We start from the raw sequence: 27,223 nt of genomic DNA, 5'->3' as shown, positions 1-27,223 counted from the left end.
TAATGTTAAAGAGCAAACACAGTTTTAGTGATTCTCATACTGGCTGAACTGCATCCTCCCAGAGCTGGTGAGGCCTGCTAAAGTGTCATGAGGGGGGTGCCTGGGTGGCTCAGTCAGTTAAGCGTCTGCCTTCGGCTCAGGTCATGATCCTAGGGTCTTGGGATTGAGCCCCGTATGAGGCTCCCTGCTCAGCGGGGAGCCTGCTTCTCCTTCTCCCTCTCCCTCTGCCTGCCGCTCCCTCTGTGCTCTCTGTCAAATAAATAAAAATCTTAAAAAAAAAAAAAAATAGAAGTATCATGAGGGCTCTCTTACCGAGCATACAGATGAGGTGTCCAGGGGTCCACCAGGTTGGGAAAGCGGATGGCCAGATCCCCGGTAGCAATCATGAGGTTAGACCGGACAATCGGCAGTGAGGACTTTTCCAGCATGGTGAACAGCAGACGAAGCTGGGAGTCACAGAAAGTGGCACTAGGGGGCCAGGAGAGGACCATCAGGGAGACCGTCGATCCCCATCCTCTCAGAGCGGGCGCTCCTGCCCCCAGGACCTACCTGATCATGCAGAACTTGCCCAGGGCAAGTGAAGCCGCCGCAGAGAGCTCCGGGTTGCTGTAGAGGCCAGGGCTGTTGCAGACTTTGAGCAGAAGCGGAACAAAGGCAGCCAGGACCTGTGTGCCTGTCAGCAGAACAGCTCTCGGTTTGGGACGGGTTATCTTGGCCGGGGAGCAAGCCCCTCAGCCAGTCTTACCATCTAACAGCTCCTTCTCGCAGATGCTGCGGATGAGTTCTGCCTCCGTGTCATCAGCAGCAGCACCCACCAGCCCCATCTCCTCCTCCATGGTGGTCTCAGAGCTGGCGTTCTAGTGGGGAAGAAACCAGGCATCACAGCTCAACCGGGACAGCGTTTTTGACTGCAGCCTATCTTTCATTCTGCAGGACTGCATCTGGGGAAAGCCTGGTGCTGCACAACCCCTCCTACAACTGCCAAATGTGTCTGTGGAGAGGGAGGGCTCCTGAATTCCAGAGGAAAAGAACTAGGTCTCTGTAGTTTTGTTTTCACGTTGCCAAATCTGAGTTGGCAAATTCAAAATTGAACAAATGGCATTTATATTCAAGTTGCCAAAGCATATGCCTCCACCTCGGAACCCATCCTCAGGGAAGCAGGTCGTTTCCTGTATACGGTCAATAGACGGATCACGTGGACAGTGGTTCAAGGTCACAAAGATCAGACCTTATTCCACGGCTGCAAGGCTCTGTGTCTTACTGGTTTGCAAGACATCACTGCCTCTAGTGGAGTACACAATGTCCCCATCAGGTGGCAGGCCCAGTGACGAAGGCTGATGGGAAGGGGGGGCCGGGGGTGTGCTCGTCCTCATAAGCAGCGCCTCTGGGGGCCAGCCTGAGGTCCCTAACTCAGTGCCCTGTGTTTCCCTAAAACCTTCCTTCCTGGGTGATGGTGAACGGACTGCTCCATCTTTGTTCTCACTAATCTTTCGCAGAGTAGCAACAATAAGGAGCAGAGCCTCTTTCTCATTTTATTTAACAGTAGGAAAGCAGGGATCCCCAGAGGAAATGTGAATGACAACAGGCCATGAAACAAATCTGGGCAAGGCTTGGGACACAAACCCAAATGCCCAGGCACTTTATTCACCTTCTCCTTTAGGTCCTTAGTCTTCTGCTCCTGCTCTTCCCGAAGAACCCGGCGCCGACAGAGCTCTCCACTCACTGCCTGTTCCAAATGCACCAGCTGCTGCAGAGCCACGTCTCCAGCCAAGGACAGCAGGTTCATCAGCAGGAAAGTGGGGAGCATGGGGGCATCCTCTGCAGGAGGGGAGAGGGAAAGCAGGGAGAAAAAGACAAAATCAGGTTTCACAGAACCCTGCACCCTGTTCTGAAGGCTCTTCCCCTTGCTCACAGGCCATACGCAAAGCCGCGAAGAAGAGGTGGGGGTGGGGGGCGGTGGTAGCGACTGGTCCGATCTGAGTGACAAAAGTGACAGAGAGTGGTCTGGGGGCAGGTCGGGCTGCTGTACGAAGCCATGTTGGCAGCGGCTTCTGGCCTGACAAGGAAAGCAGTAGAATCTGGTTGCCTGCCCACTCACTCGGGCCTTCCTGGGTGCTGCTCTTCTCTCCCAGCTTCTCCAGGGCCTGTTTCGCACAGCCCTGCAATATCTGGGCACAGATCACCTCAGGGCCCTCTGCCAGCTGGTAAATGAGGGTCACCGCCACCTCCTTGAATGGGATCCAGAGTGGGTCTGGGTGCACAAAGCCTGCAGAGGAGAAGGGAGAAGTTACCCACTGCAGAGAAAGGACTCGATTCTGCCCAAGGCCTTCATGATAGCTCACCTTTTGTGATCACCTCCCGCAGTCGCTCAAACAGCCTGTGTTCCTGAGGCAGCCGGAAGGGGGGGTGACGTTTGCTCAGAGAAGGCTGCCGAGAACAGCAAAGACAAAACGTGGGTATGTGTTGAGAGTGGATAAGAGGACCCCCCCACTTTCCTTGGTTTGGAGACCCCCGCATACCTTTCTCCTGTCAGAGAGATTGGCAATGGCATGGCACACCTGCTGGGCCAGCCTGTAGTCCTGTGGAAACTTTTCGTCCAGCCCTATGCTCACCAGTGTGTCTAAGTTGCTTCCCACAATTTCTGGTTTTCCTCTAGCGGAAGGAAGCCACAGAGTTAGAGGTAGTCAGGAACAGCACTCTGTAGGGGATAATGCCAAGTGGAGTGGGTAATGGCACTCGGTGCAAGGCTTTCTGAGAGCCCTGGAGCACTACAGGAGAGGCTCTAATATGGCTGGCCCTCAGAATCCCTCTTGCTGGACTGAATCCCATTATTTCTGCTGGGCTGGGCAGGGGGAGGGTGGTGGGGGCTGGTACTTGCACTATTTTATTTTTACTTTTCATTGAGGTAGCCAACTCATGTACAGCTGCCGGGCCTGACTGCCGGTGCCAAAGGGAAGGGAACCTTCTCAGAGCCTTCCCTTCCCCTCTTATTCCTACTGCCTGTCTGGACCTGAGCCTCACCGCGCCATCATCCCAAGAAGCATGACCGAGGAACAGCGCTCCAGAGGAGAGCAGGGGACCTTCTCGATTGCCCGCTCCCACAGCACCTGGGTCACTGCTGGCTTCAGTTCATCCTTCTGCACAAACTCACAGAGCTGAAAAGAAAAGAAAAAGGGCTCAGGCCAGAAAATAATGATTCGCCCCCTCCCTGGTCCACTTCTCTGAAAAGAACACAGAGAACCTGAAGTGGGTAAAAGCAATACTTAGGCCCAGCAAAGGAAGGAGGAGGCTCGAATCATGAAGTTGGGGTTTGGGGAGGTATTTTCATCTCTGTCACTTTTCCACCCACATGGCCTCAAAACTACATTTGTTAAGACAACATAATGAAAGTAACCTTGTTCAGTTGTGTGTGGAACCGTGGTTCTGACCACATCTGAGAGATTTCTAATAGGTTTTGTTACTGTTACCACAACTCAACGTGTCTAAAACAGAAGGCTCCATCCTTCCTTGCCTTCTCCCAGAGTACCGGCACTCTCAGTCACATGTACTTAGAACTTCACTGTCAACTAATTTTTTTCTCATGTAGTCTTACCTATTCTTCATTTTTTTTTTTAAAGATTTCATTTATTTATTCGAGAGAGAGAGAGAGTGGCTGAGGCAGAGGGAGAAGCAGACTCCCCGCTGAGCAGGGAGCCCGATGCGGGGCTCGATTCTAGGACCCTGGGATCACAACCCGAGCCGAACGAAGGCAGATGCCCAACCAACTGAGCCACCCAGGCACACCCCCCATTCTTCCTTTAAACTCCATCTACCATTAAGTGCAGTTCCATAGCTTTCCCTCCCACCCCGTCCAGCCCCGACACTGCACAGTTACAGCAGCCTCCTCTCCACCAACCCGTGTGTTTGTGTTGGACTAGTCTCCCAAACAGCTACTTCTTCATGCCACACCTCTGCTCATCCTGTAGAAATAGCTCTTCTTTGCCTACGGTAGGGGCTCTGGACCAGGAGCTAGCCTACAAGACTTCAGGCCAGTGGCTGCCAGCAGGCTCTCCTTTCCCCCAGCAAGAGAGAAAGGCGGCCGGCATCACACTCCACCTAGTGGAGGCCAGTGGTCAGCACCATCTCTGCCTTCGGGCCCCACAGTCCAAATGCCACACAAGCAAATCTGCCTCAGTGAAATGCTGGCGAACACCAGGAAAGTCCAGGACGTGTGAAAGGCCTTCACGGACCTTTACAATCCAGTTCCAACTGACACTCCCACTTTATTAGCTTTTCCAGGTAACAATTTCCAGCCCGAACACGATCTTCAGTCCACAACTCTGTACTCTTCCTTGGCTTCCCATCTACGTCCTTCCCTCCTTTCTCTGATTCTCTATATCATACTCATCAAGACCCTGCTTAAGTCCTACCACCTACCTCACACTGTTCTCTTTCCCACTTGGGACTCATCAGAGTAACACAGAAGTTAAGAGTATGTTGTCCAGAGCTCTTATTGCCCAAGTCTCTCCGGCGCACCAGCTGTAATTAGCCAAGTTCCTTAACTTCTCAGTGCCTCAGACTTCTCACTGTAAAATGTGCATTAACAGTATCACCCCATAGGATTGTGTGAGGATCACAGAAGTTCGTACGAGCAAACTGCTGAGAACAGCGCCTGGGATATTAGAAGTATTACTATGTTACCATAAACGTTACTTGTGCCACTTTTTCTGGCACTAATTACCTATGTGCTACATCGTTCTATGTTTTATGTTTGGCTGTCCACTATACGGTTGATTCCTTTTAAGTTGGGAACTTGAAAACAATCTTATACTTTGTGGGGCTGAGCAAATTGCTGAACACACCGTAACCTTACACTCACTAATACTTGTTCAATGAATAAAGAAAGTAGAAGTAAGGGGGCGCCTGGCTGGCTCTGTTGGAGGAATGTGTGATACTTGATCTTGGGGTTGTGAGTTTGAGCCCCATGCTAGGTGTAGAGATTACTTAAATAAATAAATAAGTTTAAAAAAAGAAAGAAAGGAAGGAAGAAAAGAAGAGAAAGAAAGTAGAAGAAAGTAGAAGAAAGGAGACTTACAATTTCCTCAAGACACTGGATGGTCCCAACTGAGGCATCTACTAGTAGCAAAGAGAGATTCTGAATCAAAGCCTGGGCCTTGGCTCTGTGGGAATAGCAGAGAGCAGAGGTCATTAAAAACTGGTAAGTTCGAACCCGGCACACAGGTTATTAGGGCTATCTGACCACAGCATCGGATAACTATGTAAGATGGGCTTGACTGGAAGTCCAGCCCCACCCCGAGCCCCATTACAGATCTACAGGCCTCTGGATTTGGAACTCCTCCAATAGGATGCCCCCATCCCTGCCAGACGTCCCATGAGAAGCTGACCTCAGAAAAGCTGGCAAAGGCAAAAGTACCACATATACCTGGCGGAGTCCCCTTTGGGGTTGAGGTAAAGTTGGCGGTAGGCATTAAGCACGGCTTCCCGGACCCCAGGATCCTTAGACCAGATGAGAGGCAGCATGCGACGCACCCCGACCAGGGCCTGAGGTACCCCAAATTGGAACACCATCACAAAGAATTCAATCACCTCCTGTACGACTGAGAGGACAGACACAAATGTCACCCATCTGCTTGGCCAAATTCCCCAGTACTTAAAGCTAGAAGTGGCAGCTCTCCTCATTCTCCCCGAGAATGTCAACTCCCAGATGGCCCTATCGTGAAATACTGTGTGTTAAAATGCGCATGCTCCATGGGGCTATACATAGTCAACAGAAATAAAGAATCCCTGCCTTTTGAAGGAGCAAATAGTCATCAGTAACATATGGACAAGACTGGTGTTTCCAGCCCCAAGGCCCAGTCCCTCTCTGTAGAGAGGGACGCTGGCATATACCTGTTGTTGTATTTTCATACATCATCTTGCTGATGATGCTAACGGCCTCTGTAATCTTCAAAGAGAAGCTATAGGCATCCTGCAGATACTGCACCAGCATCTCCTGCTTCACCAGTTCATCGTTTTCCTGGGATTTCCCAGACTCTGACACACTGGGCTTGTCTTTACAGTCTGTCTGTTCTGGGCCCATGTTCCCTGCCGGCCCCTGGGTATTCTGTGTGGAAGCTGCTGGGCCTAGGAGTTAGAGAATTACAGGATGGTTACTGCTTGAGGGCATATGGGGCAATCCAACAGCTCTAACATCCCTGGATATTTGTTTCCACAGTGGGAAGGTATACATTTATTTTTTTTAAAGATTTTATTTGACAGAGAGAGACAGTGAGAGAGGGAACACAAGCAGGGGGAGCTGGAGAGGGGGAAGCAGGCTCCCCGCTGAGCAGGGAGCCCGATGTGGGGGCTCGATCCCAGGACTCTGGGATCATGACCTGAGCCAAAGGCAGACGCCCAACAGGCGCCCCAAAGGTACACATTTAGAACCTACGCTAAAACATCTTGGTTCATTTCTCAATAAAGATTTCTAAAGTCCTCTACGGTTTTGGAAACATCCTTTCACAGCGTATGACTATCAATCTTAGGCCCTTGGGCTGCTTCCGTTCTGGAGCAGAGCCACTGCAAACTCTCCTCTGGATTTCTTCAGCACTGGGTTCTGTTAGCCAGGTCAGCATCTGGCATAAAGTCCATGGCCCACATATACTAGCTGAAATGTTTTGTTTGCTAACTGAAAAAGGAAAAGGAATTACCTTTGAAGACAGTCTCCAGGAGATTCAGGAACCTGGTCTCCTCTGACTGCTCTGGGTCCATGTGACAGAAAGGCTCAGACTCCTGGAAGTGGCCTATGGCTTCTCGAGCGACAAGGATGGCCTGCCTGGAAGAACATTGACTTGTTACCAACTCGGGACCCACAAAAGCATCACTGCAGCCTTCTGTCACGGAGCCTACCTCATGGTTCCATCAAGAAGCTAGACCTACTGCCCCAAAGAAAAGGAACACTTCTCATGCTTACAAAGCTGAGAAGCACCTACTAAGGGTAGAGCTCAAAACACTTTTCCCGTTTCTCAAGTGACAAGGCTTTACTATATAGTCTTCAAGAAACTCAAATAAGGCTTTTCAAATTTTATTTTATTTACTTATTTATTTTTAAAGATTTTATTTATTTATTTTTGAGAGAGAGAATGAGAGACAGCACGAGAGGGAAGAGGGTCAGAGGGAGAAGCAGACTCCCTGCTGAGCGGGGAGCCCGATGTGGGACTCGATCCCGGGACTCCAGGATCATGACCTGAGCCGAAGGCAGTCGCTTAACCAACTGAGGCACCCAGGCGCCCAAGGCTTTTCCAAATTTTAAAGGTCACAAACCTACTTACATCAAACATCTGCTTAAAAACTTTGCTAAGATGTCCACAACAGCCAAACTGTGGAAAGAACCAAGATGTCCAACGACAGAAGAATGGATAAAAAAGATGTGGTATATCTACAATGGAATATTAAGCAGCCATCAAAAGGAATGAGATCTTGCCATTTGCAATGGTGTGGATGGAACTGGAGGGTGTTATGCTGAGCGAAATAAGTCAGAGTAAGACATGTATCATATGACCTCACTGATATGAGGAATTCTAATCTCAGGAAACAAACTGAGGGTTGCTGGAGTGGGGGGGTGGGAGGGATGGGGTGGCTGGGTGACAGACACTGGGGAGGGTATGTGCTATGGTGAGCGCTGTGAATTGTGCAAGGCTGTTGAATCACAGATCTGTACCTCTGAAACAAATAATACAATATATGTTAAAAAAAAAAAAAGAAGATAGCAGGAGGGGAAGAATGAAGGGGGGGAAATCGGAGGGGGAGATGAACCATGAGAGACGATGGACTCTGAAAAACAAACTGAGGGTTCTAGAGGGGAGCGGGGTAGGAGGATGGGTTAGCCTGGTGATGGGTATTAAAGAGGGCACGTTCTGCATGGAGCACTGGGTGTTATACGCAATGAATCATGGAACACTACATCAAAAACTAATGATGTAATGTATGGTGATTAACATAACAATAAAAAACTTTGCTAAGTCAAAGTTTGCAAAAAATAAGTGTTCAATAACTGGTTAACTTATGGTACATCCATACAATGGGATTCCGTGTAGCCATAAAAAATAATGAGGCAGCTATTTATGCATAAATATTAAAAACACTATGATACATGGTTCAGTGAAAAAAAGCAAGGTGGTAGACCAGCAGGTAGAAAATTCTATCATCTGCGTAAGGAGGGGAGGAAAAGAACATACGTTTCACAACATGTCTGTGTTATCTCTAGAAGAATATGCAATAAACTCAGAATGTTGCTTCCCTGTGGAAAGGAGAACTAAGTGGATGGGAAATAGGGTTGGAAGGCACTTTACAATACATGTCCTTTTTATAATTTTAAATTTTGTACCATGTGAATGTACTGTCTAATTTCTTTTTTAATGATTTTATTTTTAAGTAATCTCTACACCTGATGTGGAGCTCGGACTCATGACCCTGAGATCAACAAGAGTCGCATGCTCCACCCACTGAGCCACCCAGGTGCCCCTCACCAATTTCTTATTTTACAAATAATGAAACTGAGGCCCAAGAAGTTTAAGCAACTTACTTGAAACTACAGAACTAGAATTATACTTATAGGCTCTCTTCTTCGAGTGGAGAGCTTTTGCATATTTAATTATAATGTTATTTACAGTTAGTTGTTAGTGAAGTCTCTTTAAACATTTCTAAAAGTAGAAAAGCATGGCTTAATTGTGGACTATGCCTTTGGCATAAATCTGGTGTTCAGGCCATTACTACAATGAAAACACCTACCATCACCTGGTGGCAGCATACCCTAAGTAAAGTTCATCTTAAAGAAACACTAGTTCCTCAAAAGTTAATTCTAAGCATAAAAAGGTCATTAGAGAATCTTTCACATACTTGTAACTAGCCTTGGCAAGCAACTGATGGATGCGTGTTTTCACATCTTCAGTGGTGTCTGTATTAGTAATTGCCTCAGGAATCTCCTCTTCTTCCTGGGGAAGCTTTAGCAGCTGTTGCAGAGTAGACTTCAACTCTGGCAGCATGGCTTCCCATTCCTCCTCTGGGTCCAGCGCTGCAGCTGAATGAGAAAGTCTCACTTAGACTCTTTCCTCGGACTTTCTGACGGCAGGGAGCCGGATGTCTCGGGTGAGGAATCCTACGCAGGAACTACTTACAAGGAGCTGCAGCTCGTCTCTGGGCCCTCATCTCTTTTAATTTCTGGGTTTCCTTCTGCAGTGGTCCAGCGAGGTCAGTGTCACTAAGCTGCCAAGGTCAAATGAGTTGCAGGGTCACTAGTTAGAGAATTTGATCCCTATTTCCATTTAATTCCTTCTCTTTTGGGTAGATCAAGCTTACTTACCTTGCAGGAAAAGGGATTATTGGCAAGGAAGCTGGCCAGCAGCTGAATGGCATTTTTACATACTAGCACTGACTTGTCTGCCAGACGTCCCACTGCTAGGGCCACCACTGCTTGGAAACGCATCAAGGGGAGAGCCTGTGTGGGGGAGGGAGAGAAGGAGGGGTTCACATCCCACATCATCCATTCTGCTCAAGATGATCTTGAAGTACGCTCTACATAACTACCCGCTCATTCTAAAGAAACTTTTCTATGAGATATAAAACAATTTCTCTTTGTAGTGGTTAAGATACAGTGTAATCCTTAAACGGAGCCAGGCATTCTTGTCCTTGGTAGAGGAAGACCTTTATTACTGCCAGTAACAATCTGAATCCTGGACTCTTCTGTGGGACACTGGATTCCTTTTTTCTCTGGCCTGTACACAGAGTACTGTATGTCTTTACCATGCAGGTTATTCACCTTCTGCTGGACAATTCGGGTAAAGAGCTGCAAAACACGGCTCCGCACAAAGGAGTTGACGTCATGGCCATGGGCTTGCAAGGTGTCCAAGAACTGGTCTCTGGTGTCTCGGGCTGCTTCTTCCAGTTGATCACCATTCAGAACCTGCAGGACCATCTCTGCCATAGCTGCCAGCACAGCATTGCGCATCATGTAATTCTAAGGGAGAGAACCAGAGTTGGTCTGAGGGCTCCGCGCTCCAATCCTAACTCTCCTTCCCCAAACTCTTGAGCCTGTCGAGGCACAAGTGACAAGGCCTTAAGTTAAGGGTAAGTTTGCTTCACTATGACTTTTTCTGGTCAGCTGCTTACGTATTCACCCCTGAGGTCACTGGAAGGGGCCTTGTCTGCTCAGAGAACACAGGGAAAAAATAAACAAGAGCCCCAAACAATTTTTCCCCATAAGGCTCATCACATCTATACACATTTGAAAAGCATTCATTTCTACCTTTCATCGGAGGCCTCAAAGCCTTTGATCCTTACTAATAAAACACCCTCTTCCCCCCACTCCTCATCTCACATTTTACTGACAAAAAAATGAGACATGGAGAAGCACAAGTAAGCCCTAGGGTGCCAAGCAAGTCCACTGCAGAATCAGGTGAATAAGGATTGGGGTTTTGCCAGGCCAGAAGCCAGAGAATGGGGTCTTGCACAAGAAGTTAAAGTAGATTAGATGACTGAGTAGACTATCTTTGTCCTTGACATTCACCTAGAAGTGCCCTGCATCAATCTGGAAGGCAGCCAGGCAGAAAGAACTGAGAGATGGCATTGTTTAGAGTGCAGGCGAGCGAGGTGGTAGGAAGAACGGAAGGGGCTTCATCCTGAGGAATGGAAGGGACTCAGAATCACAGCTGAGTGACTCTCACTAGACCTAAGGTGCGGAATTGCCAGCCCCCCCATCAGACCTGGATAAAACCAACTGATATTGAAATGGGGATCAATAAATGGCTCTTCAGTCAATGAAATTTATCTGCTTCTCTGCAGGAAGAAACTGCCACCGAGTTATGCTTAGATAACCTGACTTCATGGGAAAGCCATCTTCTTGTTAAAAGAAACAGCCTTCAGCAATGGACTTAAAAGTCCCCAGAAAAACCTGAGATCCCCAGGGGACCACGTACCTCTCCATCCAGGTGATCCAGCAAAATGCACATGCTGGACATCAGGATGGCTGGGATGCGTTCCGCTAGTTCTGTCAGGAAGGCTGCAAAGCCCTTTGCCCCTGCAGGGTCCCGACTCAGCTCCTGGGGACACTTCTGCCCAATCTCTCTATGCAGGGAAGAAAACACAGCCACGGCAAGAAAATTCAGTTCCTAGTAAGGAAAAGTAAGACTGCTATCTCATATCTGAAGAAATCTACCGTGCACAGAGAATGTACTTCCAGTCTTTCTGTATCTTCCCCCTGAGGGAGAGGAGAATCAGAAACTTAGAGAAGAGTCACCTTACAATCTCCCCCACTATGCTCTTCATCCCATAATCAGTTGCCCACAGGCTCACAGCCGCCACCAGTACGGGGGCCAGGTGTTCAAAGTGCTGCAGCATCTGGATGATCTTCACAGTGGCACCTGTGGACGTACTAACGGTGAGAAATCATAGGCAAAATGGAAAACGTGGGGCAAAGCAGAGGGCTAACTTACTGAGCATATGGTTATAACGTGTCAAGGCGACACCGAGCAGGCGTGTGATGGCCTCCCGGGTGGGGCGGTTCTTCTGGTGACTAATGGTGGGGTTCTCCAGGAGGCGGTAGCAGCAGCCAGTAACCAAACTGAGAAGGAAGGGAGGGAGATGATGAAGTCAGCTGTGTGCAACCCATTCTATTGGGGCCCTGCCTCATTCATTCTCCCTCTCCTGCCCCCAAAGACAGGGGCTTCTAGCTTTCGTCATTCTATTTTTTCAAAGGATTTTATTTATTTATTTGAAAATAAGAGACAGCGAGCATGAGTGGAGGGAAGGGTCAGAGGGAGAGGGAGAAGCAGACTCGTCTCTGAGCAGGGAGCCCGACGCGGGGCCAGTTCCCAGGACCCCGAGATCATGACCCCAAATGAAGGCAGACGCTTAACTGACTGAGCCACCCAGGCGTCCCTTTCTTCATTCCACTAATCACCTTCTACGCCAATTTGCTTTGCTTTGCTGACTCTAGATAGGTACTCTGTCTTTCAAAATTACCAACTTTCAACCAGTTATGATGCCTACACAGAACCCAAATATATGATAAAAGGTAGGAGAAAGTAACCAAAGACTTCTCATGGTTAATTCAGTCTTCATCTGGATCAACCTTTTAGCTGCACTGGATGCAGCTGATCACGCCATTCTCCTGGAAACACACTTCATCTGGCCAGATGCCAGACTCCCCTCCCCAGGGTACAATAAGGATTTCTGCTCTCCTCTAGCTACGCTTACTGATTTAGTAATCTCATTCAGTCTTGGGGCCATAAATACCATTTATATAAATACACTGTATTCCCAAATGGGTATCCTAGCTCAAACCTCTCTCCCACACTCCAGATTTGTATATTCAACATCAGAGTCGGACAACATTGCTTGGATGTCTGATAAGCATCTCAAACTTTATATCCAAAGCAGAACTTTTAATTGTCCCCCTGAAAACATGCCCCACAGTCTTCCCCATATTTCAATTACTGCCAACTCCGTTCTTCTGAAAGCTCAGGCCCAAACCCTGCGTGAGTCATCCTTGACTCTCCCTCAAACCTCACACACATCTGTCAGCTCGTCCTGTAAGCTTTACCTTCGGGAAACAGGTACAGAATCCATGCATTTCTCCCCATCTCCACTGCCATTCTTGGCTCTAAACTCCCACCATCTCTTGCCCAAGTCACTGCAACAGCCCCCTAACTGGTGTCCCGCTTTCTTCCTTTCCCTTCTTAGTAATGTAACAGTAGCCAGAGCACGATGATCCTGTTAAAGCCCAAGTCAGACCACCTCACCTGCTTGGAATCCTCAAGTGGCCCCACGTCACGCTGAGAAAATGCCAAAGTCACCATGATGGCCAAACAGTTGCACAGTCGGCTCCACACCGCCTGTCCCTCTCATCTGCCCCACTGCCCTGTCTCTGGCCTCGCTGCTATCATCTGTACGTGCCAGACACATGCCCTCCTCGGGGTCTTTGTACCCGCTGTTCCATTGTGCCATTCCTTGCCCTTGCTATTCCTCCAGATCCTCTCATGGCTCACATGGACTCCTCTGGGTCTTTGCTCAAATGTCACCACCTCAAAGAGGTCTTGCTAGAACAGCTGGTTTAAGATCACAACTCTGTTCCATCAAACTCCCCATCCCCTCCTCTCTTGTTCTCCACAGTAATAACCTATAAAACACACCATATATTTTACTTATTTTTTAAAAAAGATTTTACTTATTTATTTGACAGAAAGAGAGACAGCGAGAGAGGGAACACAAGCAGGGGGAGTGGGAGAGGGAGAAGCGGCTTCCTGCTGAGCGGGGAGCCTGATGTGGGGCTCGATCCCAGGACCCTGGGATCAGGACCTGAGCCGAAGGCAGACGCTTAACGACTGAGCCACCCAGGGGCCCCTATTTTACTTATTTTAAAAATCATCTTCTGCTCTATAATATAAACTCTGAGAGGGCAGAAACTTTTGTTTCCAGTGCCTGTCATAATACCAGCCATGTACCCAGCCATGCTCAGCAAATACTACGTCATAAATGAATAAATGGGCATTAAAGATGAGAAATTCATGGCAGTTTCTAACATTTGTCATCTACTTCCTAATTCAGTGTTAATGAGTGGACTTCTACGTGTTATGTAGAAGTGAGGCATGAAATGAAGTATTCAGAAAGAAGACATATCTAGCAACAGGGTACTTGTTCCTCATAGCTCACAATTACCCGTAGCCATCTTAACCACCCACCTGACAAATTCCTCTTCAATTATTGAGTGGTTCCACAGGTGACGAATGTCCAACTGGAGCAGCTGTGTTAGAAGCTGAAGAATTGGCTGCCTCTCTTCTTCCCAGTCAAAGCCATGGGCTGTCTTGGCCCGGGCTTTCTTTCCCTAAAAAAGGACCATATGGACATGTAGGGAAAAATAAGAAAACAAATCGGGTCAAGATCTGCGAGTCTGAGTGCCCAAACTACCCAGTATTGAGACAAGGTAGAAACTAACAAAGAAGACATAAACAAATTCCAAAATATAGAAGAGTTTCTTGTCAGGGAAGAATATGCTGTGATACTTTTGAGTATTTTCCCATAAACCGTAAATAAGGACAGAAGGGACTCCCAGAATTGTTGGAGTCCCTTCTTTCCCATCCATCCCCCTATCTGTCCAGTCCCCATATTAAGTGAGCCAGAAACTTCAAATTACCTTCCCAAGGTCCAGGTCCATGAGGCTTGTCTGGCTGCTCATGGTCTCAAAGGATTCCAAGAGGCGGATCAGAGCATAGCAGTTCATTTTGAGAGCGTTTAGGTGGGCGCTCCTATCTGACACACTCAAAGCTGCATCATCCAGGATAGTGGGAAGTTCCTGGGAATGACGGGACACCACTGCGAGGGGCAGAATCTGGAGTCGGCTTCATTCACTTTCCTCATACACCCTGACTTCAAAACACCCGGCAATTGCAGCCATCAGATTACCAAAGATCTGTGTTTCATCTCTCAGTGGTCACAACACAAGCCAAGTCCTTTGGGACCTCCGACCTCGATACCCTGAACATGCCCTGTCCCCACTCTCTCACTCCAGCTACCCCAGTTTCTCTCTGGAGACTGGAAGAACCACCTCTGTTGAAGAGAGGTAGTTCAAAAGTAGGGAATATTTCTTGTTGGTCTGCCCTTACAGCGAACACACACAACTCTGTACTGCCCACCAAGATTACAGACCTTAATAGGTCAAAGGTACCCGGGCTTAGCCAAACCAACTGAATCACCACAGCCTTGATATCATCACGTGGCTGATAAAATGTAGGAAACAGTAAGCAAACAAACAAACAGCGACAAACACCTTCCATCCCCTACCCCCTGACCCATAAACACCTTTTATCAGGAATTCCAGAGTATCTTCCTTGAGGCCAGGATCTATACTTCGAAAGTGACTATGAGGGAAAGAAAGTGTGGGGGGGTGAGACAGGAAACTGCAGAGCCCATTCTAGGTCAGATCAAACCTGAAGAATCTAATACTTAAAAATATCTGTGAAACTGCTCAACTGAATAAATGTGGTGTTAAGTTGGGGTCAATGCTCATTAGTAGAGATATCAGCACCCAAAGCCTTTATCAGTGAACCTATAACTTGGAATTTCAGGACTAACATGCAAAATTAGGGTCGACAGCGAACAGTTCTTAAAAGTACCAGCCAGCTAGGTGCTTTATACTTACTGTAGAATGCTATAGATAGTATCAAAGTGCTCCAGCATAGCCAGGGGCCCCTGAGCTCGGAAGGCAGCCTGAAATGCTATAAAGATGAAAGAAACTAATTAATAAAGAGGAGAGGGCTTTTTGGTAAATTCTATTCACGGCAGAAAATCGAGTTAATTACTTTTATTGTTTGAATCACAAAAAGAGACCGTTCATTTCTTTTTTTTTTTTTTAAGATTTTATTTATTTGACAGAGAGAGACACAGCGAGAGAGGGAACACAAGCAGGGGGAGGGGGAGAGGGAGAAGCAGGCCCCCCGCCGAGCAGGGAGCCCGATGTGGGGCTCAATCCCAGGACCCTGGGATCATGACCTGAGCCGAAGGCAGACACTTAACCGACTGAGCCACCCAGGTGCCCTCATACAAAGTTCTTATACTTTTCACTCTAATAACATTAACATCTTACATAACTACAGCACAAGAATCTATTCTAAACTAAGGAATTAACATTAACTCAATGCTATTAATCAATCTACAGACCTTATTTGAATTCTGTTAGTTGTTTTACTTAAGTCCTTTTCATGGTCCAGGATCCAATCCAGGATCCCACAATGCATTTAGTTGTCATGTCTCCTTAGTCTCTTCTCATCTTTGCCTTTCAGTCTTGACACTTTCAAAGTGTGCTATTCAGTTATTCTGTAGAATGTCCCTTGGTCTGGGTTTGTTTGCTATTCTCTCATGATTAGATTGAGGTTACGCATTTTTGGCAAGATGAATGCAGAAGGGAGGCTGGGTCTTTTCAATGCATCATACCAAGAAGTACATGATATCAATACCTTATTAGTATGTTAACTTTGACCACTTGGTAGTCAAAGGTAGGTATCTCCTCTGTAAAGTTACTATTTTCCCCTTTGCAGTAATTAAGCATCTTGTGGGGAGATATTTGCACCTCTGCAAATATCCTGTCTCTCATCACATTTTGCCCACTATTTTAGGCATCTGTCCATGATTCTTGATTGCCACAATTATCACTGAGGTATTTACTATACAGTGGTTTCTCTTTTTTCTTTCTTTTTTTTAAGATTTTATTTTTAAGTAATCTCTACACCCAATGCGGGGCTTGAACTCACAGCCCCAAGATCAAGAGTCATATGCTCTTCCAACTGAGCCAGCCCGGTGCCCATATATGGTGATTTTTCCATCTCCAGCATTCCTTCTACACTAATGGGAATGTCACTAGAAGGATGAGCTATCCCTTTCCCCTCAGTTATTTTTTTCTTAAGATTTTATTTATTTATTTGACAGAGAGATAGAGAGAGAGCACAAGTAGGCAGAGAGGCAGGCAGAGGGAGAGGGAGAAGCAGGCTCCCCGCTGAGCAAGGAGTCTGAGGCGGGGCTCAATTCTAGGACCCTGGAATCATGGCCTGAGCCGAAGGCAGCTACTTAACAAACTGAGCCACCCAGGTGCCCCTCCCCTCAGTTATTTATTCAAATTGGAGTAGACCCATGGACATTTCTTTTATTCTGTTTTAATCCATTCCTCCTACGATCTATTTTGTTGCTCAAATTATCCCATACTTGACCATTGGGAGTGCCATCAACTTGACCTGTGTCCTTTCAACATATTCCCTTTACTTTCGCTCTCCCAGTTTCTTGTACCACAAGATATTCCAGGCTCATCTTGTACTTTCCCTGGCCCAGTCCTGGAATCAACCATGCTCAACAGAGTCCTGGTTTTCTTTATGGAAGTAAGGCATCTAGAAACCAAGTTCAAGGCACTAGTTAGGCTGACTGCTATTGGAGTATCATAGTTTTTAGGCCCTCAGTAGAGAATAGCAGGCATGTATGTGTATAGGCACACATATCCCCTACATCTATTTTTATATGTGTATATATTAAAAAATGAGTTCATTTACATATTTACTTAATCCTAGTATAAAACAGTTTCAGGGGATGCCTGGATGGCTCAGTCGTTGGGCGTCTGCCTTTGGCTTAGGTCATGATCCCAGGGTCCTGGGATTGAGCCCCACGTCGAGCTCCCTGCTCAGCGGGAAGCCTGCTTCTCCCTCTCCCACTCCCCCTGTTTGTGTTCCCTCTCTCGCTGTGTCTCTCTCTGTCAAATAAATAAAACCTTTAAAAAAAAAGTTTCAGAATTGCTAACCTATAGTCCTATAAAAAAATGTTTACTAAGTTAGCTTACAATAATTGTGTAAAGTTCTTTTTTCCAGAGTATATAGTCAAAATACTACTGCTTTTCAAAGCTACGTAGGTTAGTTCTTTTCTTCCCGACTCATTAATGTGATTATGTGAAACACTTATAACGTATTTGTTACCACTTTATATTACATTTTGAAAACCCAGTGTCTTTTGATTCTCAGGCCCAGTGCTCTTTTCATCCTGATCCTACCGCTTCTAGATAAACACTTCAGTATCAAGGGAGTAGAGTTGAATTATGTCTTACAACATGTAGGAGTGACAAGGCAGTATGGGAATTAGGTTTTGACCCAAGTTATACATCAAGCTCTTTCTGAGGACAGGGAAGGAAAGAATTCCACCAAATTCTTCTTTTCTGCAATACCAAGTTGGTTTGCCTTGAAAGTAAAGCCAGAATCTTGTACTCCAAGTATCACTGCTGGCATTGACCTGATTATAATGTTAGGATGTCCAACTACGTACAAATCCTCTGTGATTTTTTAAAAAAAGATTTTATTTATTTTGACAGAGAGAGAGAGAGACAGCGAGAGAGGGAACACAAGCAGGGGGAGTGCGAGAGGGAGAGGCAGGCTTCCCACTGAGCAGAGAGCCCGACATGGGGCTCGATCCCAGGACCCTGGGATCATGACCTGAGCCGAAGGCAGATGCTTAACGACTGAGCCACCCAGGCGCCCCATCCTCTGTGATTTTTTTTTTAAGATTTTATTTATTTATTTGCTAGAGAGAGAGACAGAGAAAGAGGGAACACAAGCAGGGGGAGTGGGAGAGGGAGAAGCAGGCTCCCCGCTGAGCAGGGAATCCGATGTGGGGCTCGATTCCAGGACCCTGGGATCATGACCTGAGCTGAAGGCAGACTCTCAACGACTGAGTCACCCAGGCGCCCCTCCTCTGTGATTTTTAACAAGCTGTCTTATTCCTCCAGTTCTTACAGCCTCCCTAGCACTATAATCATAACACATTCTCCTCTTCCTTTATACTTCTTACCCTATGCCTCTCTGACTTTAATAGATGACTGCTCTCCACTTTACCAAAAAGAACGAGACCCAAAGCACAGGTTCTCTCGTAATCCTGCCTCCCTATCAACAAACGTCTCTGCCAACATCTTCCCATTCTTTACCTGAGTCTCAAGCAAAAAGTTTCTTTCTTCTAAAGCTAACCTGTCCCACTGCCCCGAAGATTTATCTCCTCTTTTTCACCTTTGCTTTTTATCCTGTCCAGGACTTGCTCTTATTGTGCCAACATGCTCAGGCCTCCCTTTATTTTTTCTAAAGATTTACTTATTCATTTGTCTGGAAGCGGGGCGGGGGGGGGTGCAGAGCACAAGCAGGGGGAGCGGCAGGCAGAGAAGGCAGAGGGAGAAGCAGGCTCCCCGATGATCAGGGAGCCCGACATGGGACTGGATCCCAGGACCCTGGGATCATGAACCGAGCGGAAGGCAGATGCTTAACCGCCTGAGCCACCCAGGACTCCCTTTAAAACAAACAAAACAAAAATGCTCAATGCCTTTCATTTGACCGTGCTATCATATCACTTTTAAATTGTGTCTCCTCTTTCAATTTCCTGAAATCTGTTTCTGAGATTTACCAATCTAACAACTATTCTCTCAAAGATTACCAACTACCCATTTTTTCATTACAACCAATGATTTTTCTTGGTCCACATATCTCTTTAATTCTTTGAAGCACTACCCACTGATCTAGTCTACAGTCAGACTGCTTTAGATTTACATTTGACTTGAACATTTACCAGGCCAAGCTACTTAGCTTACTAAGTCTGTTTCCGCTTCTCTAAATTGGGTGTAATAAAAGATCACACCTATAGGGCTTTTCAGAATTTTTTGGTAAAGCTTAGTAGAGATAATCCCCATGAAGCAATCAGAACAATACTTAGCACACAATGTAACTCAGTATATGTAAACTATTAACTAATCTTACAAACCTCTTTCTGTGATCTGGAAAATACAGAAAATGGAAAAAAGAGAAAGACATAAGCACTGTTAACACCTGGCTAAATTTTGTCTATTTTGTATGCACAGCATTTCTGCTGTTGAGGCCATATCACATATTCACTTCTCTGTTCTGCTTTTTAAAATTTAAAATTACAATAAGCATATTATGAAACCTCTGTAAATAATTTTTATTTATTTTATTTTTTTAAAGGTCCTTTTTTTTTTTTTTTAAGATTTTATTTATTTATTTGACGGAGAGAGACACAGCGAGAGAAGGAACACAAGCAGCAGGGGTGGGAGAGGGAGAAGCAGGCTTCCCGCCAACCAGGGAGCCCAATGTGGGGCTCGATCCCAGGACCCTGGGATCATGACCTGAGCCGAAGGCAGACACTTAATGACTGAGCCACCCAGGCGCCCCTGTAAATAATTTTTAATGGTCACATAATATTCCACTGAATCTATGTATCTTAATTAACTTACTGTTCTTCTATCATTAGACCTTATGGTATTTCTTTTTTTTTAAGTAGGTTTCATGCCCAATGTGGGGCTTGAACTATGACCCTGAGATCAAGAGTCGCATGCTCTATTGACTGAGTCAGCCAAGTGCCCCTATTGTTAGACATTATGGTATTTCTAATTTTTTCCACTAAAATTCACAACACAGGGCACCTCGGTGGCTCAGTCGGTTAAGTGTCTGCCTTCGGCTCAGGTCATGATCCCAGGGTCCTGGGATCCAGTCCCGTATCGGGCTCCCTGCTCAGCGGGGAGTCTGCTTCTCCCTCTGCCCCTCCCCCCTGCTATGCCGCCCCCCAAATTCACAACACATTTATTCCCCTGGCAAATCTGGATTAAATCTAACTGACTGCTTACTCCATTCTTGTAACCACACAAATAAAAATGCCTTGACAAAAATACACAATCATGCCAACTATTCTCACTTTAAACTTATGCCCATTAACCACAAGTAGACCCTTAGTACTTCTTGCTAGGCCTATTACAAATTCCCAGCCCTACTCACTTTCTTCTAGGCAATTATTTCATACTTTTCCTCTGCTCAGAAGATCAAGATCTTCTTCCCCAGCTCCCTCTCAGTTAAAGGGTTCACTTCCTATCTCATGGAGAAAATAGAATCACACAGAAGAGAACTTCCAGCCGCCCCAAGATCCGTATCTTCCTGCATTATCTGCATCTGTGCCCACGTACTCTGCCTTCTCTTTTGCTGCTGTGGATAAACTATCCCATGCTCTAATGAAACCTTCTCCTCCCCCTGTGCACCAGATCACACACTCTCTCACCTACTAAAGATACTGCCCCAACACTCATCCCTTCTCCCTCCTGCATCATCAACCTTTCCCTCTCTGATCACTTCCATTCATTCAGCACATACACATGCAATACCACCCATCTTACAAAAAAATCCTCCCTCAACTCTATCTCCTCCTCTACCACCACCCCTTTTCTCTGTTCCTCATTAAAGCAAAACAACCACGATAAGTTATCTAAACTGTCCTCCCATTTTCTCATAAACCTCTTCCTATTAGGCTTTTGCCCCCACCACTCCTCTGAAACTGCTTTCCCCAAGGTTGCAATCGCCACATTGTGAAGTCCAGTCATTAACTTGCAGTTGAGCTCTCCCTTTCTTTTTGAAATGTACTCATAATTTAGCCTCCAGTTAGCACCTCTTGTTCACTTTCTGCCTCAATGATTGGTCCTCAGTTTCTCCTATTGGTTTCTTTCTCATCTTCCCAGCTTCTACCAGAAGCTGTCTCAGATCTTACGTTTTTAAATTGCTTTTCTTCTCCATCTACGTTCAAATTTCATAGCTTTAAATGCCCTCTACAATGCTGAATATCAAACCCCAAATGTATAACTGTAGCTGGCACCTCTCCCCTGAACTCCAGAACTCTACAACCAACAGACTAAACCTGCTCCTCTCGGGCGCCTGGGTAGCTCAGTCAGTTAAGCATCTGCCTTCAGCTCAAGTCATGATCCCAGGGTCCTAGGATTCAGTCCCACACTGTCAGGCTTCCTGCTCTGCAGGGAGCCTGCTTCTCCTTCTGCCCCTCTCCCACTCATTCTCTCAACCTCTCTCTCTGCCTCTCAAATAAATAAATAAAAATCTTAAAAAAAAAGTAAATACACCTGCTCCATCTCAGTAAATGGCAGCTCCATTCTTCCAAAAGCCTTGTCATCATGCTAGATTCTTCTTTCTCCAACCCTATAAATTCAAGCCAATCCATCAACAATCCTTTTTGCTCGACTTTCAACATATGTTCAGTACCTAACTTTTTACGATTACCTCCACTGCTATCAGCCCCAGGCAAGCTACCTGGTACTACTGTATTAGCCTCTCAACTAGTCTCGCCGCTTCTTCCCTTGCCCCTTACTCTATTCAAAACAACAGGGATACTTTTAAAATGTCAGACTGTGTCACTCCTGTGCTCAAAACCCAATGGCTTTCAAACTCACTCACACTGAAGCTAAATCTTTACCATGACCTACAAGACTCTAGATTAGTGCTTCTCCAACTTAAATGCGCATCTGAATTACCTAGGGATCTTCTTAAAAAATGGATTTTCTGATTCAGTAGTTCCGAGTTGGATCTTGGATTTCTGATAAGTTCCTAAATCATGATTCTAATGTTGCTAGTTTGAGGACCACACTTAGAAGAGCATGACTATAGAGAAATCTGCATCACTTCTCATCTGACCTCTTTTGCCCTAACTTACTCTACTCCAACCATATTGGCATTTTCCCACCTCAGAGCCACGGCACTAGATTTTCTCTCTGCTTAGAATGCCTATGAGAATTGGCACAGTTCACTTCCTCACCTTTAAGGCCTCTGCTCGAACATCACCTATCAGCAAGCCTTCTCTTATCATCCAACATGAAATGCAGCTCCTACCCCACCATGCCATATCTTGTTTATCTTGCTTCTTTTTCTCCCTGGCACTTGCAACCATCTGATAAATCCCCTATTTGTATTTATTCCTTCTTGAGAACCTTGAGAGAAAGAACTCTGTCAACTTGTCTGTTTTGTCTACTGTTGTGTATCCAGTACCCAGAACAGTGCCTGGCACACAGTGTATCGTCAGTAAATACTTGTTCAACAAATTAAGTGATTTGATCTTTTTTTTTTTTAAAGATTTTTTTTTTAAGATTTTATTTATTTATTTATTTGAGAGAGAGAATGACAGAGAGAGAGAGCATGAGAGGGGGGAGGGTCAGAGGGAGAAGCAGACTCCCCGCTGAGCAGGGAGCCCGATGCGGGACTCGATCCTGGGACTCCAGGATCATGACCTGAGCCGAAGGCAGTCGCTTAACCAACTGAGCCACCCAGGCGCCCAAGTGATTTGATCTTGCAGAACTTATAGTTAGGGTTCTAAACACCAAAAGCAATGCAATTGTTATGAAAAGAACTCTTAGAGTAATTATTTAAAAAATTATGCATTATAATAACTGAAAGACAACTGACTACAGTGTAGCCTGTGCAACTGGTGATGCCTATATCAATACAGTATGGAGAGAACAGTCTACCTCTCCCCTACAGTGGATACTGTTGGCTAGCCACCTACCCATTGACTGCCACACTCTGCCTTCTTTGTTTACCAAATAGTGATATGTCTAGGTTTGGGGAGGCTCCTAGATAATAATCTTGATCAATTTAGACAATCTGGGTGATTCCATTTCCCTTACCAGTAATTAGTCAGGGAAACAGGCAAAACCCAATTCTGGCTAAATCTGTTGGGAGGCTTTTGGTAAAGTTTTAAAAAAGGAAAGAAGAAAAGAAAAAGCATAAGATAAAAAAAAAGGATCACCTTTTCTAACTCTGGACATCAGAGCAAGGAGCTACCATCTAGCAACCATGATGGGAAGGCCAAGAGGAAACAAGCTGGAGTTAAATTATCAAGCTGCTGCATTAACCAACCCTTCTTGTTGTAGGAGATAACAAACGAAGTAGTTATTATCCCTATCTTTACAGACAAGGAGACTGACGCACAGAGAGAATAAGTAACTTGTCCAAGGTCAAAGTGGTAGAGCCAGGATTCAGATTCAGAAAGCTTGGCTCCAGAGTCTTAAATCTCTACTCTATGTACCTCTCCAAAGCAACCTAATTGATAGAAGACCACTTCCAATAAGTATAGTGATATTATGGGGTCTCGCTGATAATGTATAAATTGTCTTGTTCATCTGTAGGTTTCAATGGATAACCTTCATTGTCCATACACTGTTCAGTGTTGCAGCTGTACGTATTTGTCGTCCGCCCTCCCCCCCCATTAGTGCACTCTTGGAAACAAGAGATCTAGACTTTAAAAAAGTATTACCTGAAACAAGTCAGGTCAAGTCCCACACATTCTGAGAAAGTCTATAACCTTTAAATCCACCAGAACTTAATTTTAGTTTATAAGAGGTAAAGATCAAAAATAAGTTTTTGTCCAAAGAGTACCCACATACACGCAGACTGTTTATTGAATAATTGAGGAAAGGAGGTCAATGTGTATACTCTCCATATAATACATCCCAAGCAATGCTAGGAAAAAAACAGTGACTAGGCAAGACAAGTTCTTTGCCCTCATGGAGCTTAGTGGTGTAGTGGAACAGACAGACAATATAATTACATGTGGGAAGGTTGTTTCGAAGTGCTAGGCACAGTAGCAGCTATGGAGTCTTACCTCTAAGCTGTGATGGAAGATTTCTGATGGACAGTATCTCTTGCACAACATATTGATTCACCCCTCCACTTTTCAACAACTCCTCTGGGGATAAGGGCAGATGGAACTCATACAGTTGGGGAGACATCTTTCTCCCACTGGCTCACAAGGCTGGAAACCAAACAGCAAATAGGTCAGGGTCTATATCTAAGGCCTGTCTTTTTATCTGGTTCTATTATTCCTCCCCTCTCCAATACATGATGCTTATATCAAACTTCTATCAAGCTGGTAACATTATCTTAGAGGATGTGAGATCAACCCTGGACTAGAATCTAATTCTAGTTGTGACTCTGCCATTTGGTCATGTCACATAACCCCGTGAACCTCATCTGCAAAACGGAGTTACTAATCTCTGATTATTTTACAAAGTTGTTGTGAGGATCAAATGAGTCAAGGGATACGAAAATGGACATCATATCTGATATAGCTCTCCAAATGCCAATCTCAAGGAATGCATAATAACATAACCCAATTTACACATGAGGAAATTGAAGCTAAGAAAGGTTAAGCGATTTGCCCATATTCCGTAGCGGATCTGTAAAACTTACTGTTTCTACATCTTACCCCAAAGATATACGCATGGAACCTCCCCGCCTCTCCTACGCGGCCTAATACCGCGTCATATTGCCCCGTCCCCAACACGCCCAGTCTTTCATTCCCCGCTGCCCATGAACACCACACCTCAGAAGAGTTCACCCGCCGCTCCTCCGACTCAGGTCGTGAGGCCGAAACGAAGGAAAAAACACGGAGTGCACAATACGCACCAACGAGCACGGCAGCACTCGGAAGCGGGCAGAGAAACCGGCCAATCCCCGGCAGGCGGACGCAAAACACCGCTACACAGCCAGGCGCCGCGCGGGCAAAGCCACAAACGTGGAGTTCAAATCTCAACGGCCGTTAGGAGGCCAATCGCGACACTCACTGCGGGGACCGGCCAATCACATCGTAGGAGTCGGGAAGCCGGGCAGCGGCGCCGAGGGAGGGGCGGGGCCTAGGTCCAGTACCCGCCCCCTTCGCCTCGCGGCCACCGGGTTCTGCTGCCCTTCTAACCCGGGAGTGGTAGTGCCCCTGGGCTGGGGACCCACTCAGTCACCCTCCCAGGACAGGAGGCAAGTCCAAGCCGGGAGTTTAGGAGGCTCAGGCTCTAATCCACGTTCCGCCATCGCCTCCGCTATGTGACGTCCAGCAGGTTACTTCACTCTCTGAGCCTTAGATTTCCTCCCCTGTAGAAAGGGGTAATACAAACAGCTACAGCGCAAAACTGCTGTGAGGCACAGAAAAAGGAAGTTCAGGGTTCCAGGGTCTGCACCTTCATCTCCCTCACAGTTGAGGGACCCCCCAGGAAAGGGTGAATTTTCTTGAAATTCACGTTGGGGGCATCCCAGGCAACGACGATACGAGCGACTCAGCACTTCTGACGGTCCACGACTTCCGCGGGCGAACCGGAAATGCCGGGGCGAGGCGAGGCGGGGCGGGAGGGTGTCAAGGCCTCGTACACCGGAACCCGGAGGGCGGGGCTTATGGCGGGGGAAGGAGGGGCCGAGGCGGGGTGAGGCCCAAGATGGCTGCCTCCACCTAGTGGCCTCTGACGTTAGAGTGGAAGGTCCCTGTCAGCTCCTTGAAGGCCACGTGCGACGCTATTCTTATGCTTGTGCTGGTGCTGTTGTGGGGGGAGAGACGAGAGCAATGGCAGGGAGCCTCTTTATGGGGGCAGGAAGGGTCCTATGGGGCCGGGTGCCCTTGGCCTGCAGAAGCTTCTCTTTGGGTAAGTGCTGATGTAGAAAAACGCCCCGAGAACTGCTTGCCTGTAAGGGGCTTATATTCATTCCATTTCTTCTCCATCCTTAGGTATTCCTAGAATGTTCCACGTAAGGCTCACCCTCCCTCCTCCCAAAGTGGTTGATCGTTGGAACGAGAAGAGGGCCATGTTCGGGGTGTATGACAATATCGGGATCCTGGGTAAGACGCGACTCCATGGCACAGAATTTCAGAATGGCATTTGTGCCGTAAAGATTTTTTTCCACCTGTGTAGGAATGGTGCCGTGCTCAATCGTAAGAGCAGACACGTACGTGTCTATTTAGGTTGTGTTCGGTGCTGTTATTCCTTATAATAACTTCTTCACTTTACAGCCAAGGAAACTGAGGCACAGAGACGTTGTGTGATTTTCCCAAAGCCAGTAAATGGCAGTGCCAGAATTTGAACCCCAAGGAGCCTGGCTCCAGAGTCTGTGCTCTTGAACATGTGGTGTAATATGTCTTGTCTGTAGGTGTAGCTCAGGGAAGTGCAACTGTGTGCTGAAGGCTTAACTGGGTTGAGGCTCACTTCCCTCTTGTCTTGGAACTAATACGTTCTCTCACATTACACAGGAGACTTCAAAATGCACCCCAAAGAACTGATCAAGGGCCCCAAATGGCTTCGAGGCTGGAAGGGGAATGAATTACAACGTTGTATCCGAAAGAAGAAAATGGTTGGAAATAGGATGTTCCTTGATGACCTGCACAACCTTAACAAACGCATAAACTACCTCTACAAACACTTTAATCGACATGGGAAGTATCGGTAGAAGAGAAAGCTGGGAACTGTGGAAGAGGCACATCTATCAGCCCGGAGAAGGGGAACAGTACTTTTCCTTATAAGGAAAGGAATGTGTATGCTCCTTGTAATAAAATGGGGCTTCTTTGGAATCTGTTATCCACACACTTTATTTTACACTAGATGCTACTTTTACTCATTCCTGTAGACTCTAAAGTCTGAGTCATCCGTAAGTCCTATAGTCTTAGGTTTGAACTTAACCACTTGCCCTTTGCAGACGAGCCATACCTATAGCTTTTAAAAAAGAAAAATCATTGTTGGCACTTTTTGACATTTAGCCCTTCATATATTGAAAATGGTATTTTTAATTGCCTCATAATTCTGTTAAATGTATTTTTAAAAACACTTTCACATTAGTTGAAATATAACAGATAAGTGGAATTATGCTTCTGCATTATTCTCATCAAAAATATTGGGTACCTTTTCTGAACTGAGAACTGTAGGAATAACAAAATGTAATAGATAATATGCTTTTCTAGTTAGGGAGTAAAGATATATTCACACATGTACACTTTAAAAGGAGGCATTGAGTACCATATGAATGGTTTACATCCTAAGCCTGACTGATCATCAGAATCATCCTGGTAGTTTCATAATTTTAAAAGC

The 27,223-nt window shown here is 46.2% G+C and overlaps 2 protein-coding genes and 1 non-coding gene across 4 annotated transcripts in view; 1 reads left to right on the top strand and 2 right to left on the bottom strand.

The window, feature by feature from the left end:
• NCAPD2 (non-SMC condensin I complex subunit D2) overlaps positions 1-25,455 on the bottom strand; it is a 28,996-nt gene extending 3,541 nt beyond the window's left edge. Inside the window, exons 1-25 of one of the 2 annotated variants that reach the window (XM_028121147.2) lie at positions 24,706-25,455; positions 23,986-24,135; positions 15,173-15,248; positions 14,833-14,891; positions 14,168-14,346; positions 13,716-13,858; positions 11,469-11,596; positions 11,273-11,396; positions 10,953-11,100; positions 9,797-9,994; positions 9,341-9,475; positions 9,156-9,243; positions 8,878-9,058; positions 6,690-6,814; positions 5,890-6,123; positions 5,423-5,597; positions 5,075-5,159; positions 3,022-3,155; positions 2,520-2,652; positions 2,343-2,427; positions 2,099-2,266; positions 1,649-1,818; positions 746-857; positions 550-673; positions 313-468 (exon numbers count right to left, since the gene is read on the bottom strand). In XM_028121147.2, coding sequence (XP_027976948.1) covers positions 313-468; positions 550-673; positions 746-857; positions 1,649-1,818; positions 2,099-2,266; positions 2,343-2,427; positions 2,520-2,652; positions 3,022-3,155; positions 5,075-5,159; positions 5,423-5,597; positions 5,890-6,123; positions 6,690-6,814; positions 8,878-9,058; positions 9,156-9,243; positions 9,341-9,475; positions 9,797-9,994; positions 10,953-11,100; positions 11,273-11,396; positions 11,469-11,596; positions 13,716-13,858; positions 14,168-14,346; positions 14,833-14,891; positions 15,173-15,248; positions 23,986-24,112 — 3,287 coding nt within the window. In that variant the 5' untranslated portion in view covers positions 24,113-24,135; positions 24,706-25,455. The remainder of the gene's footprint in view (positions 1-312; positions 469-549; positions 674-745; positions 858-1,648; positions 1,819-2,098; positions 2,267-2,342; positions 2,428-2,519; positions 2,653-3,021; positions 3,156-5,074; positions 5,160-5,422; positions 5,598-5,889; positions 6,124-6,689; positions 6,815-8,877; positions 9,059-9,155; positions 9,244-9,340; positions 9,476-9,796; positions 9,995-10,952; positions 11,101-11,272; positions 11,397-11,468; positions 11,597-13,715; positions 13,859-14,167; positions 14,347-14,832; positions 14,892-15,172; positions 15,249-23,985; positions 24,136-24,705) is intronic. The other variant, XM_028121148.2, reaches the window with a different exon arrangement.
• LOC114222627 (small nucleolar RNA U85) lies at positions 14,423-14,751 on the bottom strand. Its single transcript, XR_003611980.1, has one exon. It is a non-coding gene; the product is annotated as a small nucleolar RNA U85 (small nucleolar RNA).
• A 118-nt stretch (positions 25,456-25,573) lies between the features above and the next one.
• MRPL51 (mitochondrial ribosomal protein L51) lies at positions 25,574-26,709 on the top strand. The gene is made up of 3 exons (XM_028121146.2): positions 25,574-25,789; positions 25,873-25,983; positions 26,392-26,709. Exons 1-3 carry the CDS (start codon positions 25,711-25,713, stop codon positions 26,586-26,588), a joined length of 387 nt encoding a protein of 128 aa, XP_027976947.1. The 5' UTR covers positions 25,574-25,710; the 3' UTR covers positions 26,589-26,709.
• The last annotated feature ends 514 nt before the right edge of the window (positions 26,710-27,223 follow it).

Source organism: Eumetopias jubatus, unplaced genomic scaffold (genome assembly GCF_037043125.1).
Source record: "Eumetopias jubatus isolate StellerSeaLion01/CBP00866 unplaced genomic scaffold, mEumJub1_p1.0 scaffold_8, whole genome shotgun sequence".
Taxonomy (NCBI): Eukaryota; Metazoa; Chordata; class Mammalia; order Carnivora; family Otariidae; genus Eumetopias; species Eumetopias jubatus.
Note: the sequence above shows the minus strand (reverse complement) of the source record. Positions and strands in the feature narration are given on the sequence as shown.

Coding starts and splice junctions, on each gene's coding strand:
- MRPL51 (XM_028121146.2), top strand. CDS start 25,711: ATGGCAGGGAGCCTCTTTATGGGGGCAGGAAGGGTCCTATGGGGCCGG. Junction 25,790..25,872: donor CTGCAGAAGCTTCTCTTTGG/GTAAGTGCTGAT, acceptor CTCCATCCTTAG/GTATTCCTAGAATGTTCCAC. Junction 25,984..26,391: donor TGACAATATCGGGATCCTGG/GTAAGACGCGAC, acceptor CACATTACACAG/GAGACTTCAAAATGCACCCC.